Raw genomic sequence first — 17127 nt, forward strand, 5'->3', positions numbered from 1 at the left:
TTTCTTTTGAAGCTCATGTAGCTATCACCACCAGGATAGCCTTCTGTCATCTTAGAAACCTTGCTAAGCTATGATGTCACTACATGACGCAGAAATACTTGTCCATGCTTTTGTTACCTCTAGCTTGGATTATTGTAATCCCTTTTGTCTGGTTGTTCCAGTAGGTGTATAAACAAACTGCAGTTAGTCCAGAATGCAGCAGCCAGAATCCTTACTAGAACCAGAAAATATGAACACATCACCCCTGTCTTATGCACACTGCACTGGCTCCCGGTCAGATTTCGCATTGACTATAAAATAATGTCTTCCGCATTTAACCCATCTGTGGCAGTGAACACGCACACACCAGTGCACCAGTCAACACACACCCAGTGTGTCGGGCAGCCATCCCCGGTGCCCATGGCACTTCAGCCATGGATCCTGGGAATTGAACATATGCAACTCAAGTTCAATTTATGTTGTATTTTAACATGATTGGTTCTACCATCATTCGTAAATGTGTTTAAATCGATAAATATTTTATTCAGTCAACTCTGAACTGAAACTATATTACAGGTGGCTGTAATCTCATGCAGGCTCACTATTTTTAAGGTTACATCATGTTCTATATTGTTATATGCACATTAAACTCAATTTTTATCTGTTGTATGATGTTGACCTTATAATATTTTTATATTTTCTGCAAGTTTCCATGTAATAAAGGCTACTTGGCATCAGCTGAAGCATTTCTACAAATTCATTTTTTGTAAATCAGAAGAGAAAATTTGCCAGCATTAATAAGCCTAATGTACAAATGAAGCAAGTGTTGCTGATTGGATCATAAACAGCCACAGCAACCTTAATTATTAGCTGAAGGATTTATTTTATTGCAAACTGCTAAATGCTCAACATTACATGATAAATTATGTTTTGCTTATCAGATCATAAATGGCCACAGCAATCTTTGGTGTTAGGTGTAGGATACCATTTCCTTTAAATGTTCATTGATGGATAACAGAAATTCTGTTGCTGCTGGCAGGAAGAGAGTGAGCTGGGCACTATGTGAAGCTGTAATGGGCTGGCAAAGAATATTTTATATCTTAAAAATTACATATTTTACACCTGTGTATACAGTTAAAGGTGTGGAAAATGCTCTTATTGAGCTTTTTGTGTTCTTGTTGAAACAATATTTTTATTAATGCCACTGCATTTCAAACTACCATTGCAGTAAACCAACCTGATTTGTTTGTGACTGTAAATGTTGCTACTGTCTGGTTATCATTTTACACCTGACATTGATTTATTTTTTTAATGAAAGGCCACATTACATTCTCTGATACAGTGGTTGTTATAGTAACCAGGGTTGGCAGTGTACACAATATGACCAGTTACAGATTCAGATTTCTATACAGTAGCTATAGTTCATGGAACCAGGGGGCAGTGCATATAAATCTAATATAGCAATTTCATTTTCTGTCCAAAACCAACAGTGAATTTCGTGTGTCCTGAGTTTATATTTATTGTTGACGATAGTATCAGTAAAATATCTTTTTCTTATGGGTAATATTTGGCTTTACTTTTCCTGCATGTACATCTCTGCTCCTTTAAAATCGTTGATACAGTCTGATGACTAGAACCGGTGATCTTTCAGTCCCAAGCGGGCTTCTCTGACCACGGCTCCATGTGACCCTGATGCGACAGTGGAGCTGAAAACGCGATGTTCCGATCTTCAGCCGATGCACGTTGCATAGGAAAGCAAAAAGCGACACTTCCACGTTTTGCCTCCCAATATCCTACGTCTAAAAATAGAACGCGATGAATTTCCTACACGGCGGTGTTTTACCGATGCTTCACCTACGTATTGTGCTGTCTGGGTACTGAAGGGACAGGTAGAGGATAGTCTAACAGAGTTATTTAAACTAAGATAGTTATCTGTAATGTAAAATATAACATAGAGAATATACATGATATATGTTAAATTGTTCAGACATTCAGAAAGATGTCAGCACGATAGCCTAATTTATTTTAACAAATGAAGACAAATAGCCTAAATCACTATCAATTTTACACCATCATATTATAGGCCAAAGTGTTAAAAAGAAAAGAAAAAAAAAAGAAAAAAAAAACTTCAAGCATGTTATGTTATTCAGCAAAACAGGCTAACCCTTAATGAAATGTTTTTTAGCCTCAGAGCAGCAGATAAGCAATGTCTCATGTCTATAGACAATGACACCGTTATTAATAAAGTGCACTGCTTAGGAGGCTTTTGATGCTTTAGGTAGCCACTAAATAGTGAAGCTACTTAAGAGTTTAGTGTAAACCTAACAATAGAGCACCTCTCTGTTGAAAAGACAAATGCAATTTTAATTTTTATTTCAACTTATTGCTCCTGTACAAATGTAAATACTTTTTTCATCTTTATCACATTTTTACCTTTTAAATCTTTATCTGATTTAAATTTGAATTAAACTTGTTTATGTGAAGTGTTTTCTGTTAACTTACCAACATACACCTGAACTTATACCCAATAAAAAGTCATTGTAAGAGCTAGCTGCTGTTTTATTTATTCAAAATTTTCCTCCGTGGAAAAAGTGGGCCGGGTTTGTTCATGAAACTCCCGGTCTGAAAAAGGGGCCCAACTCCGGCCCTGGTGAAAACTTGATGTTTGGAGCCCTTCTGGTGTGCAGGCTGGTACTGTGTATCAGCACTACTTACTGTGTGCAGGACCTGAGTCGTATCTGCTCCAGTCACTGGTTGGTGGCATTAAGCTCAGTCAAGAACTTTAAGAAATATAGTTTAGATAGTTCACACATAGAAGAACCTACAAAACCTCTTAGTATTATTAAAGTGCGTTTCAGCTGCTTGAATGGGGTTAGTGTAGAATTATGTACAAAGATCTAAAGAAAGTACAGATGAACAGGCCGGTTAGCTCAGTTGGTTAGAGCGTGGTGCTAATAACGCCAAGGTCGCGGGTTCGATCCCCGTACGGGCCACACCTGCTTTTGGACTTAAACTAACAAACAAGTGATCCTTCTCTAACTAACAGGTCCTATTAACCTGGGCTTCAAACATTGTCTCTGACAAGTGTGAGATCTTTTTACTGCCCCTCTCATTCTAGTCAGAAACATGCCATTATTTCAATTAGCCAAACTTAATGACCCTTCTGTAAATGGTTTAATGTGCACACTGCTGCTACTGGCTTGTTTTCTTTTCTACAATGTAAGTTCATACCTTCAGGTTCATGTTATTTGAGATCTCTACATAGATTTCTTCCTCATGTGCAGAAAGACGGAGTTCAGTTTGAGATAGAGGTGGGCGGATCGATCCAAATATCGATAATATCGATACCAACGCTGGTATTGATATTGAGCAATACTCGTGTAAAAAGATCGATACTCAAGCTGACTGCTGCGCTCGCGGATTCATCAAAGTCTACTCTCTGTCTGTAAGAGTAGCGCTGCGCTGTGTCGTCTTTTGTTGTTGCACCGTCACGTGGCTCAGCGGCGCCAGCCAAACAGACATGCAGGTAGGCTCAGCCTGACCCGCCCACTCAGCGCTCTCCTCGAGTCGACACGTCACAGTACGGAGAGAGACATGATACTGTTCTTAAATAAAAATCTCTAATCCTTTGTTCTCAACGGGGGGAGGGCCCACAGTGTAGCTGTATTCTTTCTTTATTTATACCTTCTTTATTTATTTTTCACTTATTGTTTTTATTTTGTTTAAAGCCAGAAGTGCACTGAAGGGAAGAAATTCCTTATTCTTTGTATTATTTTATTGTATTGTTCGACTTGAAAAACAGAACAAGTTTGAAACTGTTTACAGTATTTGTTGTGGTGTGTTAATTTTGTTGTATTGTGGTTTGTCAGCCCTCTACCTCAGGACATTTTGTTTTAAGTTGTGTTGAGTGATATTTTTTTACACTGTTTATTTAAGAAAAAACAGAATTGCACTGAAAGGAAGAAAATTCCTTCTTTTTTATTGTTTTTCCTAAGAACAATTCTATTTGAAAAAAGAAACAAAGAAAGAAAGAACTAGAAAAGATGTCTAGTGAGGGGAGAATTTTTATTTTTATTTTGTATTGTGGTTTCTCCTTTTCTACCTCAAAAAAGATTTATTGTCCTAATGTTAAGGCAAACTTTGTTTTGTTACTGTTCCATTGTTTCTAAACAAAAATGTTGATTGTGATAATAAAGTATTTTGTTGTCACGTACAATGTTTGGCGAAATTCTATCCTAGGTCTTTTGGATCCTTTGGATCTATGAAGCTTAAATATTAAAAAGTATCGGTATCGATATCGGCGATACTGGCCCTGCATTTACTTGGTATCGGATCGATACCAAAATTCCCGGTATCACCCACCTCTAGTTTGAGAAGCTCTCAGCGGGAGAGCGAGTGAGTCTGCGCGTTCAAATGAATCAAATGATTCTTTGAGTCGATTCTTTAATCCGATTCTTTAAGTCGAAGGACAGGAATAGACTCGAAAGAGTCGATTCACTAAGTTGATAGTACTCAGCAATCCAAGAAATTGGAAGCTGAAGGAGTCGCTTCCCTACATAGTGCACTACGTAGATAGTATTTTAGATATGAATTTATGTTCCCTACATAGTGCACTAAATTGTATATCAGATAACGGATTTATGTTCCTTACATAGTGCACTACGTAGTGCACTAGATAGTGAATTAGACAATTGGTTTATTTTCCCTACACAGTTCACTAGATACTGTATTACATAATTAATTATGTTCCCTACAGAGTGCACTAGATTGTATTTTTGATCATAGATTTATGTTCCCTACTTAGTGCACTAGACAGTATATTAGACAATTGATTTATGTTCCCTACACAGTGCGCTAGATTGTATATCAGATAACAGATTTAATACGCAGTCGTAGTAAAAAAAGTCTGTGTCTCCTTCATGTGTGTGTGTGCGTGTGTGTCGTTCTTGGCCGCTCGTTGTAGATTCCAGGAGATTTTATCTGACTTGCGGGAATGAGGAAGCCGCTATGTATATGCTGGAGACTCCCGGAACTTTTTCTGTACTTTATTTTACAAAAAGTCAGAGTGTACTATGAGAGGGGGAATTATGTTTCTTATTATATAATTGTTTCTTAACAAAAACCCCAGACTTCATTAAAGTTTATTACATTAATAAAATTACTTTTTATTCACCTATAAACTGTAGTGGGTTTTTACTGCACATGATGAACTAATAAACACAAAATCATTTATTAGTCAAAGCAAATTGATGATACATTCACCTCATAAATCATGATACACTGCTCTACCCTACATGAAAGTAAGTACAAAGTATCAGTATCGGATCGATATCGGCGATACTGGCCCTGTATTTACTTGGTATCGGATCGATATGAAATTTTTCAGTATCGCACACCACTAATACAGATGTGCTAATGGAGATGTTTTACTGCTAAGCTGCTGTTCAACTCCAGTCCAGTTGGTGACGCTGGTGCGTCTTAAGTTGTTCTGCCAACCGCCATTAAACATCATAAGAAGAACAAGAAGCTGCTGTGTTTGTACTGTAGAGCCTCATCTGTAAGTAAAATATGTATTTAATTATAACCCTTATATTTAATTATAACCACATTCTAATTAATAATAAAACTAGAGTTCATAATAAAACATCACTGTGAGGATTTGAGGAGATTTAACTTCAGTTTTATTTAAACACACAAACTTTTAGCTGCTCCGCTAACTGTTAGCATCACATATGATTCAGTACTGATGAACCGATTCATTGAACCGATCCAGCAAAATGAATCAATTGAGCGGAACTGATTGAGTTTCTTCATGATTAAATCTCACAGTTCTATATAAACACGTGATATTTTTAAACTTTGTTTATAGTTGAACTTTGTTTATAGTTGAACTTTGTTTACAGTTGAACTTTGTTTACAGTTGAAATTTGTTTATAGTTGAATAGTCTGTCTGTCTGTCTATTAGATCTTTAATAATGCAGTCAGCAGAAGAGGGAGACGTCACCCCTGTGGATCTACAACATGAAGAATTCCAGAATAAAATAATACAAAAGGAGGATGATGATGATGATGATGATGATGATGATGATGATGATTTTTTCTGTAAGTAAATATAGAGCATGATGCCACTTTTTCACCAGACAGTGTGGTACAGTACAGTATTATACAGTACAGTATGGTACAGTTTAGTGTAGTACAGTACAGTAGTACAGTACAGCTGCTACACTCCAGTCTCGATTTAAGTTTTAATGTAACTAGGATTTATTTATGATTAGGAACTAGGAATGTCCCGATCACGTTTTTTTGTTCTTGATCCCGATCTTTAATTTTGATCCCGATCCGATACCGATTATCAAACCGATACTTGTATTTTCTAGATATTGTCTAGATAAGAACTAGATAACACTGTTTACACGGTGCACACTTCAAGTACATTACAGTTATTCCAATTAATCCAATGTACATGTTTAACAACTGAATAGCTCTGCAGTGCTGTAGGGAAAAAATTGCCTGCATCCAAACTATTGCTTAATGTTCTTTTACAAAATAAAAGTAAACAAACCTAGTGCAGCATTGTAGTAAAAATGAAGTGAGATAATTACAGTTTCACTTTGAACTTTATATTCAAAGAACATAATTCTGTTTAATGCAGTGATACACTAAAAATGAACAAAAATCTCCACTCACAAGTGGTGTAGCAGCTTAACTTGAATATAAAAAAACAAATAAGTTACTTAACAGCATTACAGTAAAACCTGAATACCAAAATAAAACGGAAAGTCACTCTTTTGTTATGAAGGAAAGCCAGTTCCTAAAGTGCTTGTATTGTGACAATGGATTGATGGACGTTTCTACGCAAAGTGAGTGTGTTTTGACCCTTTGGGGCTTCCATAGTGCATGGGATAGCGTGCTCGGCTCTGGCTGTCCGCTATTCGGAACAGAATAAGTTAACAAAGTGTTTTGCTCCCGACAATTAGTGAATATACCGTGTATTTAATTTCTTTATTAAGCGAGTGCATCACTACGACGCTCGGTTACATAACTAAGCCAATCAGAGAGCTTGATACTGAGATGTTGTTCAGTCTTGTAACACGTAAACTGGTAAAAGCTGTATGTTCTGGTCCTGAAGTTTTCATACTCGGATTAAAAGTTATTGTTTTGTAAACCGGAGTAATCCTCGACTCACACACCATATAAACAGTAAAATTCTACAGTAATGAACGCAGCTCTGCTCCCACCGCCTCGTGAAACGCTCGCATTACAGACATTACACCGCTGTTGGACTTGTTTCACTTTCCAATTTAAAGTATTTCCACACAGCGGACATGCATGGACAAAAGATCGGGTTATGATCGACATTACTAAAGCCGATTTCCAATCAGTTAAAAATGCCTTGATCGGCCCCGATCCCGATCTGTGAGATCGGATCGGGACATCCCTATTAGGAACCAAACCCACAACCTTCAGTTTCCTCCAGTTGTTGAGATTCTTCTTCTCATATTGATGAATTTCAGGTGAAGTCACTTTAATCCCTGCAGAACTTGTGGCTTCTGTGGAACTGCTCTTCTCAGAGGATCAACAGTGTGGAGGTTTCCAGATGAAGCCTGTGAAGAAAGAAGAACCTGAAGATAAAGATGAACTCAGTAAGACTTGAGCAAAATCATTTCTCCTAATTTGGTCGTGTCTGAATTTCTTGTAATATTTTAGTATATTTAGTGCATAAGTGAGCAGGTGAGTGAAATGAGGAGACAGAAGATAAAGAAGATTAAACAGATCATGCTGACTGTACCGTGTTTACACTAGTATATAATTACAGAGTAATGCCGGGTGAATACAAGTGGCTGAATGATTGGGTAATGAATGAGAAGAAATAAAGTCGAGTATATAAGCTGATATATTCAATATATACGTGATTGTTTGTGCTGATGGTCCTGGAGAGATGAGTCTGCACCTTCCATCCAGATCTTAACTCTCCTCCTTTTTTTAGAAAGTGTTGCAGGCCTGAAACGCAGGAATGGATGTTTATTAATAAATGAAATGAATTTGAACAGATAAAAGATGAAACATCTCTGCTCCATCCTGTCTGACATCAAATAAAAGTCAAAGTCTGTGTTTATATTATTATTAGCTTTTTCCATACTGTCCCAACTTTTTCTGAATTGCGGTTGTATTGTTATTATTATTAAATCAGCTGAAACCCTGTTTGAACAAAGGTTTATAGGTCGTGTTTTTGACAGATAGTATAGAAGTACGTGTCTGTTAGTTCTAACTTAAGTGCTTAATAAAGAAGTCGGTCGTTACTACCAACAATAACAAACTTATTTTTCTTCTTTCACAAAACAAAGACATTTCAGGTGAAGGATCTTTAATCCCTGTGGAACACGTCACCTCTGAGGAACACCTCACCCCAGAGGACCAACAGTGTGGAGGTTTCCAGATGAAGCCTGTGAAGAAGGAAGAACCTGAAGATAAAGATGAACTCAGTAAGATATTTTTTATCTTGAGTAAAATAAGATTTGGATTGAATAGAATCAGAGGAACCTGGGATGAAGCATCATACAGTGAAAGCTTGTATTGTGCTCATGCAGATCAGTGTGAGCAGGAAATGATGAATGCAGGATGAATCACGTTACAGGACTTTAGCATCAGATCTCAGTTTAACAATTACTAACAGTATTTATTATATATAATGTTATAAATGTATTTTATTATTTATAATGTTATAAATGTTTTTTTTAATTATTTATAATGTTATAAATGTATTTTATTATTTATAATGTTATAAATGTTTTTTTTAATTATTTATAATGTTATAAATGTTTTATTTTTTATTTTTATAATGTTATACATGTTTTTTTTATTATTTATAATGTTATAAATGTATATGATTATTTATAATGTTATAAATGTATTTGATTATTTATAATGTTATAAATGTATTTGATTATTTATAATGTTATAAATGTATTTGGTTATTTAAAATGTTATAAATGTATTTGGTTATTTATAATGTTATAAATGTATTTGGTTATTTAAAATGTTATAAATGTATTTGGTTATTTATAATGTTATAAATGTATTTGATTATTTATAATGTTATAAATGTATTTGATTATTTATAATGTTATAAATGTATTTGATTATTTATAATGTTATAAATGTATTTGGTTATTTAAAATGTTATAAATGTTTTTGATTATTTATAATGTTATAAATGTATTTGATTATTTATAATGTTATAAATGTATTTGATTATTTATAATGTTATAAATGTATTTGGTTATTTAAAATGTTATAAATGTTTTTGATTATTTATAATGTTATAAATGTATTTGATTATTTATAATGTTATAAATGTATTTGATTATTTATAATGTTATAAATGTATTTGGTTATTTAAAATGTTATAAATGTATTTGGTTATTTATAATGTTATAAATGTATTTTATTATTTATAATGTTATAAATGTATTTGGTTATTTATAATGTTATAAATGTATTTTATTATTTATAATGTTATAAAAAAATGTTTTATTATTTATAATGTTATAAATGTATTTTATTATTTATAATGTTATAAATGCTTTTTTTATAATTTATAATGTTATAAATGTATTTTATTATTTATAATGTTATGATTGTTTTTTTATTATTTATAATGTTATAAGTGTATTTTATTATTTATAATGTTATAAATGCTTTTTTTATTATTTATAATGTTATAAATGTTTTTTTTATTATTTATGATGTTATAAATGTTTTTTTTATAATGGTATAAATGTATTTGATTATTTATAATGTTATAAATGTATTTGATTATTTATAATGTTATAAATGTATTTGATTATTTATAATGTTATAAATGTATATGATTATTTATAATGTTATAAATGTATTTGATTATTTATAATGTTATAAATGTATTTGATTATTTATAATGTTATAAATGTATTTGTTATTTATAATGTTATAAATGTATTTGATTATTTATAATGTTATAAATGTATTTGATTATTTATAATGTTATAAATGTATTTGTTATTTATAATGTTATAAATGTTTTTGATTATTTATAATGTTATAAATGTATTTATTATTTATAATGTTATAAATGTATTTTTTATTATTTATAATGTTATAAATGTATTTGGTTATTTATAATGTTATAAATGTATTTTGTTATTTATAATGTTATGAATGTTTTTGATTATTTATAATGTTATAAATGTATTTGGTTATTTATAATGTTAAATGTATTTGATTATGTATAATGTTATAAATGTATTTGATTTTTTATAATGTTATAAATGTATTTGATTATGTATAATGTTATAAATGTATTTATTATTTATAATGTTATAAATGTATTTGATTATGTATAATGTTATAAATGTATTTTATTATTTATAATGTTATAAATTTATTTGGTTATTTATAATGTTTTAAATGTATTTGATTATTTATAATGTTATAAATTTATTTATTATTTATAATGTTATAAATGTATTTGATTATGTATAATGTTATAAATGTATTTGATTATTTATAATGTTATAAATGTATTTGGTTATTTATAATGTTAAATGTATTTGATTATGTATAATGTTATAAATGTATTTGATTATTTATAATGTTATAAATGTATTTGATTATGTATAATGTTATAAATGTATTTATTATTTATAATGTTATAAATGTATTTGATTATGTATAATGTTATAAATGTATTTGGTTATTTATAATGTTATAAATGTATTTTATTTTTTGTAATGTTATAAATGTATTTTATTATTTGTAATGTTATAAATGTATTTGATTATTTATAATGTTATAAATGTATTTGGTTATTTATAATGTTATAAATGTATTTGATTATTTTTAATGTTATAAATGTATTTGATTATTTGTAATGTTATAAATGTATTTTATTATTTATAATTTAATAAATGTATTTTATTATTTATAATTTTATAAATGTTTTTTTTTTATTATTTATAATGTTATAAATGTTTTTTTTATTATTTATGATGTTATAAATGTTTTTTTTATAATGGTATAAATGTATTTGATTATTTATAATGTTATAAATGTATTTGATTATTTATAATGTTATAAATGTATTTGATTATTTATAATGTTATAAATGTATATGATTATTTATAATGTTATAAATGTATTTGATTATTTATAATGTTATAAATGTATTAGATTATTTATAATGTTATAAATGTATTTGATTATTTATAATGTTATAAATGTATTTGTTATTTATAATGTTATAAATGTATTTGATTATTTATAATGTTATAAATGTATTTGATTATGTATAATGTTATAAATGTTTTTGATTATTTATAATGTTATAAATGTATTTATTATTTATAATGTTATAAATGTATTTGATTATGTATAATGTTATAAATGTATTTGATTATTTATAATGTTATAAATGTATTTATTATTTATAATGTTTTAAATTTATTTGGTTATTTATAATGTTATAAATGTATTTGGTTATTTATAATGTTATAAATGTATTTTTTTTTTTGTAATGGTATAAATGTATTTGATTATTTGTAATGTTATAAATGTATTTTATTATTTATAATGTTATAAATGTATTTGGTTATTTATAATGTTATAAATGTATTTGGTTATTTATAATGTTATAAATGTATTTTATTATTTGTAATGTTATAAATGTATTTGATAATTTGTAATGTTATAAATGTATTTTATTATTTATAATTTAATAAATGTATTTTATTATTTATAATTTTATAAATGTTTTTTTTTATTATTTATAATTTTATAAATGTTTTTTTTTATTATTTATAATGTTATAAATGTTTTTATTATTATTTATAATGTTTTAAATGTATTTTATTATTTGTAATGTTATAAATGTATTTGATTATTTGTAATGTTATAAATGTATTTTATTATTTATAATTTAATAAATGTATTTTATTATTTATAATTTTATAAATGTTTTTTTTCATTATTTATAATTTTATAAATGTTTTTTTTTATTATTTATAATGTTATAAATGTTTTTTTTATAATGGTATAAATGTATTTGATTATTTTTAATGTTATAAATGTATTTGATTATTTATAGTGTTATAAATGTATTTGATTATTTATAATGTTATAAGTTTTTTTTATTATTTATAATTTTATAAATGTATATGATTATTTATAATGTTATAAATGTATTTGATTATTTATAATGTTATAAATGTATTTGATTATTTATAATGTTATACATGTATTTGATTATTTATAATGTTATAAATGTATTAGATTATTTATAATGTTATAAATGTATTTGATTAATTATAATGTTATAAATGTATTAGATTATTTATAATGTTATAAATGTATTTGATTAATTATAATGTTATAAATGTATTTGATTATTTATAGTGTTATAAATGTATCTGATTATTTATAATGTTATAAATGTATTTGATTAATTATAATGTTATAAATGTATTTGATTATTTATAATGTTATAAATGTATTTGATTAATTATAATGTTATAAATGTATTTGATTATTTATAGTGTTATAAATGTATTTGATTATTTATAATGTTATAAGTTTTTTTTATTATTTATAATGTTATAAATGTATTTGATTATTTATAATGTTATAAATGTATTTGATTATTTATAGTGTTATAAATGTATTTGATTATTTATAATGTTATAAGTTTTTTTTATTATTTATAATTTTATAAATGTATATGATTATTTATAATGTTATAAATGTATTTGATTATTTATAATGTTATAAATGTATTTGATTATTTATAATGTTATACATGTATTTGATTATTTATAATGTTATAAATGTATATGATTATTTATAATGTTATAAATGTATTAGATTATTTATAATGTTATAAATGTATTTGATTAATTATAATGTTATAAATGTATTTGAATTTTTTCTGCTTCAGAACTGAACAAGGATTTCTGCTGCTCCTCGTGTCCACGTTCCTTTACAACCCAAAATCAGCTCCACAATCACATCAAGAGCTGCAACCATGATAAATATGAGACTCTGGTGAAGATTAAGACTGAACATGAGGATCTGACGCCCACCAGAAGCTCCAGTAATCAGCAAACGTCCTCTGGTACTGTCAGCATTAACACATCTCTCAGTCCCACACAGGAAGAAGGAAACGTCTGCTCACAGTGTGGGAAGAGCTTCAGGTGCCTGAGTCATCTCAAAATACACCAGCGCATTTACACAGGAGAGAAACCGTATCAGTGCTCACAGTGTGGAAAGAGTTTTAATGAACAGAGTAAGCTCAAAATACACCAGCGCATTCACACTGGAGAGAAACCGTATCAGTGCTCACAGTGTGGAAAGAGTTTTAATGAACAGAGTAAGCTCAAAATACACCAGCGCATTTACACAGGAGAGAAACCGTATCAGTGCTCACAGTGTGGAAAGAGTTTTAATGAACAGAGTAAGCTCAAAATACACCAGCGCATTCACACTGGAGAGAAACCATATCAGTGCTCACAGTGTGGGAAGAGTTTTATTACACAGGGTAATCTTAAAATACACCAGCGCATTCACACTGGAGAGAAACCGTATCAGTGTTCACAGTGTGGCAAGAGTTTTAATACAAAGAGTGAGCTTAAAATACACCAGCGCATTCACACTGGAGAGAAATCGTATCAGTGTTCACAGTGTGGAAAGAGTTTTAATAGAAAGAGTGAGCTTAAAATACACCAGCGCATTCACACTGGAGAGAAACCGTATCAGTGCTCACAGTGTGGGAAGAGTTTTAATCAACAGGGTAATCTCAAAATACACCAGCACATTCACACTGGAGAGAAACCGTATCAGTGCTCACAGTGTGGAAAGAGTTTTAATAGACAGAGTACTCTGAAAAGACACCAGCGTGTTCACACTGCAGAGAAACCGTATCAGTGCTCACAGTGTGGAAAGAGTTTTATTACAAAGAGTGAGCTTAAAGTACACCAGCACGTTCACACTGGAGAGAAACCGTATCAGTGCTCACAGTGTGGGAAGAGTTTTATTACACAAAGTAATCTCAATAAACACCAGCGCGTTCACACTGGATAGAAACCGTATCAGTGCGGAAAGAGTGTGGAAAGAGTATCAGTGTGGAAAGAGTTTTAATGAACAGAGTAAGCTCAAAATACACCAGCGCATTCACACTGGAGAGAAACCGTATCAGTGTTCACAGTGTGGGAAGAGTTTTAATCAACAGGGTATTCTCAAAATACACCAGCGCATTCACACTGGAGAGAAACCGTATCAGTGCTCACAGTGTGGGAAGAGTTTTAATCAACAGGGTAATCTCAAAATACACCAGCACATTCACACTGGAGAGAAACCGTATCAGTGCTCACAGTGTGGAAAGAGTTTTAATAGACAGAGTACTCTGAAAAGACACCAGCGTGTTCACACTGCAGAGAAACCGTATCAGTGCTCACAGTGTGGAAAGAGTTTTATTACAAAGAGTGAGCTTAAAGTACACCAGCACGTTCACACTGGAGAGAAACCGTATCAGTGCTCACAGTGTGGGAAGAGTTTTATTACACAAAGTAATCTCAATAAACACCAGCGCGTTCACACTGGATAGAAACCGTATCAGTGCGGAAAGAGTGTGGAAAGAGTATCAGTGTGGAAAGAGTTTTAATGAACAGAGTAAGCTCAAAATACACCAGCGCATTCACACTGGAGAGAAACCGTATCAGTGTTCACAGTGTGGGAAGAGTTTTAATCAACAGGGTATTCTCAAAATACACCAGCGCATTCACACTGGAGAGAAACCGTATCAGTGCTCACAGTGTGGGAAGAGTTTTAATCAACAGGGTAATCTCAAAATACACCAGCACATTCACACTGGAGAGAAACCGTATCAGTGCTCACAGTGTGGAAAGAGTTTTAATAGACAGAGTACTCTGAAAAGACACCAGCGTGTTCACACTGCAGAGAAACCGTATCAGTGCTCACAGTGTGGAAAGAGTTTTATTACAAAGAGTGAGCTTAAAGTACACCAGCACGTTCACACTGGAGAGAAACCGTATCAGTGCTCACAGTGTGGGAAGAGTTTTATTACACAAAGTAATCTCAATAAACACCAGCGCGTTCACACTGGATAGAAACCGTATCAGTGCGGAAAGAGTGTGGAAAGAGTATCAGTGTGGAAAGAGTTTTAATGAACAGAGTAAGCTCAAAATACACCAGCGCATTCACACTGGAGAGAAACCGTATCAGTGTTCACAGTGTGGGAAGAGTTTTAATCAACAGGGTATTCTCAAAATACACCAGCGCATTCACACTGGAGAGAAACCGTATCAGTGCTCACAGTGTGGGAAGAGTTTTAATCAACAGGGTAATCTCAAAATACACCAGCACATTCACACTGGAGAGAAACCGTATCAGTGCTCACAGTGTGGAAAGAGTTTTAATAGACAGAGTACTCTGAAAAGACACCAGCGTGTTCACACTGCAGAGAAACCGTATCAGTGCTCACAGTGTGGAAAGAGTTTTATTACAAAGAGTGAGCTTAAAGTACACCAGCACGTTCACACTGGAGAGAAACCGTATCAGTGCTCACAGTGTGGGAAGAGTTTTATTACACAAAGTAATCTCAATAAACACCAGCGCGTTCACACTGGATAGAAACCGTATCAGTGCTCACAGTGTGGAAAGAGTTTTATTACAGAGAGAGCTTAAAGTACACCAGCGCGTTCACACTGGAGAGAAACCGTATCAGTGCTCACAGTGTGGAAAGAGTTTTATTACACAAAGTAATCTCAAAACACACCAGCGCATTCACACTGGAGAGAAACCGTATCAGTGCTCACAGTGTGGAAAGAGTTTTAATGAACAGAGTAAACTCAAAATACACCAGCGCGTTCACACTGGAGAGAAACCGTATTAGTGCTCACAGTGTGGGAAGAGTTTTATTACACAAAGTAATCTCAAAACACACCAGCGCGTTCACACTGGAGAGAAACCGTATCCGTGCTCACAGTGTGTAAGGGTTTTAATCAACAGGGTAATCTTAAAATACACCAGCGCATTCACACTGGAGAGAAACCGTATCAGTGCTCACAGTGTGAGAAGAGTTTTATTACACAAAGTAATCTCAAAATACACCAGCGCATTCTTACTGGAGTGAAACTGTATTGGTGCTCACAGTGTGGAAAGAGTTTTAACATACAGAGTAATCTCAAATTACACCAGCGCATTCACACTGGAGAGAAACCGTATCAGTGCTCACAGTGTGGAAAGAGTTTTAATACACAGAGTGGTCTGAAAAGACACCAGCGCATTCACACTGGAGAGAAACCATCCCAGTGGTCACAGTGTGGAAAGAGTTTTAATTAGGGATGCATCAATACTATTTTTTCCCAACCGAGTACAAGTACATGTATTTTTGTTCTTGCCGATACCGATACCTTTTTAGAATTATGCAATCTGGAGCATTATGGAATAGTGTAGTTTTTAGAGTAAATGAGTGCAATGGAAAAGTTTATTTGTTCCTTTGAGTACACGCACTGAACAGAAACCAACGGTCTCACAAATACCGTTTTTTTTTAAACAAAAACACGTGAAAAGTGACGAGAAGTTTAATGATACCACGTCCAGAAATGCATGTCAACAAGTAGCGAGTGATCAGTGTTTGTGCGCTGATGTGATGAAATTAAGGAGGAAAAATAAATGAATCTGAGTGGATTTGGCAACACGAATAGCATGGATTGTTCTGTAGTGAGTTAGAGGTTAATAAATATTTTTGCAATGTTGGTGATTTGTTGTTATGTTTTGTAGAGAACGATCAGGTCAGAAATACTGTAAAATGTGTGTGTGTGCTGGTGTATTCTGATATAAACTATATTATCCCCCTGTCCCACCTGTTTACACTCCTCTCCTGCGTTTCCCCTCACACCGTATCCTGCGTTCTCATTGGCTGTTCGACATGTCACTCATTCCCAGCCAAGCGCTCGGCGAGCCGGTCAGATCGAGTTGCTGGATAGTTCACACTTGGTGATCGAGAGCCGAGTTTTAGGCACACGGTATCGGATATTTAGTATCGGAGCCTCGTTTGCGAGTACGAGTACAAGTTAATGAGCGCGGTATCTGGCAAAT

The 17127-nt window shown here is 31.7% G+C and overlaps 1 protein-coding gene and 1 non-coding gene across 2 annotated transcripts; both read left to right on the top strand.

Annotated features, from left to right (window-relative positions):
- Positions 1–2898: 2898 nt before the first annotated feature.
- trnai-aau (transfer RNA isoleucine (anticodon AAU)) lies at positions 2899–2972 on the top strand. The gene has a single exon. It is a non-coding gene; the product is annotated as a tRNA-Ile (tRNA).
- Positions 2973–3499: 527 nt separating this feature from the next.
- LOC134326283 (zinc finger protein 239-like) lies at positions 3500–14192 on the top strand. Its single transcript, XM_063008447.1, has 2 exons — positions 3500–3505; positions 13066–14192. The coding sequence occupies exons 1-2, from the start codon at positions 3500–3502 to the stop codon at positions 14086–14088; spliced, it is 1029 nt and encodes a 342-aa protein (XP_062864517.1). The 3' UTR covers positions 14089–14192.
- Positions 14193–17127: the final 2935 nt, after the last annotated feature.

This window comes from Trichomycterus rosablanca, chromosome 14, assembly GCF_030014385.1.
Source record: "Trichomycterus rosablanca isolate fTriRos1 chromosome 14, fTriRos1.hap1, whole genome shotgun sequence".
NCBI classification, from domain to species: Eukaryota; Metazoa; Chordata; class Actinopteri; order Siluriformes; family Trichomycteridae; genus Trichomycterus; species Trichomycterus rosablanca.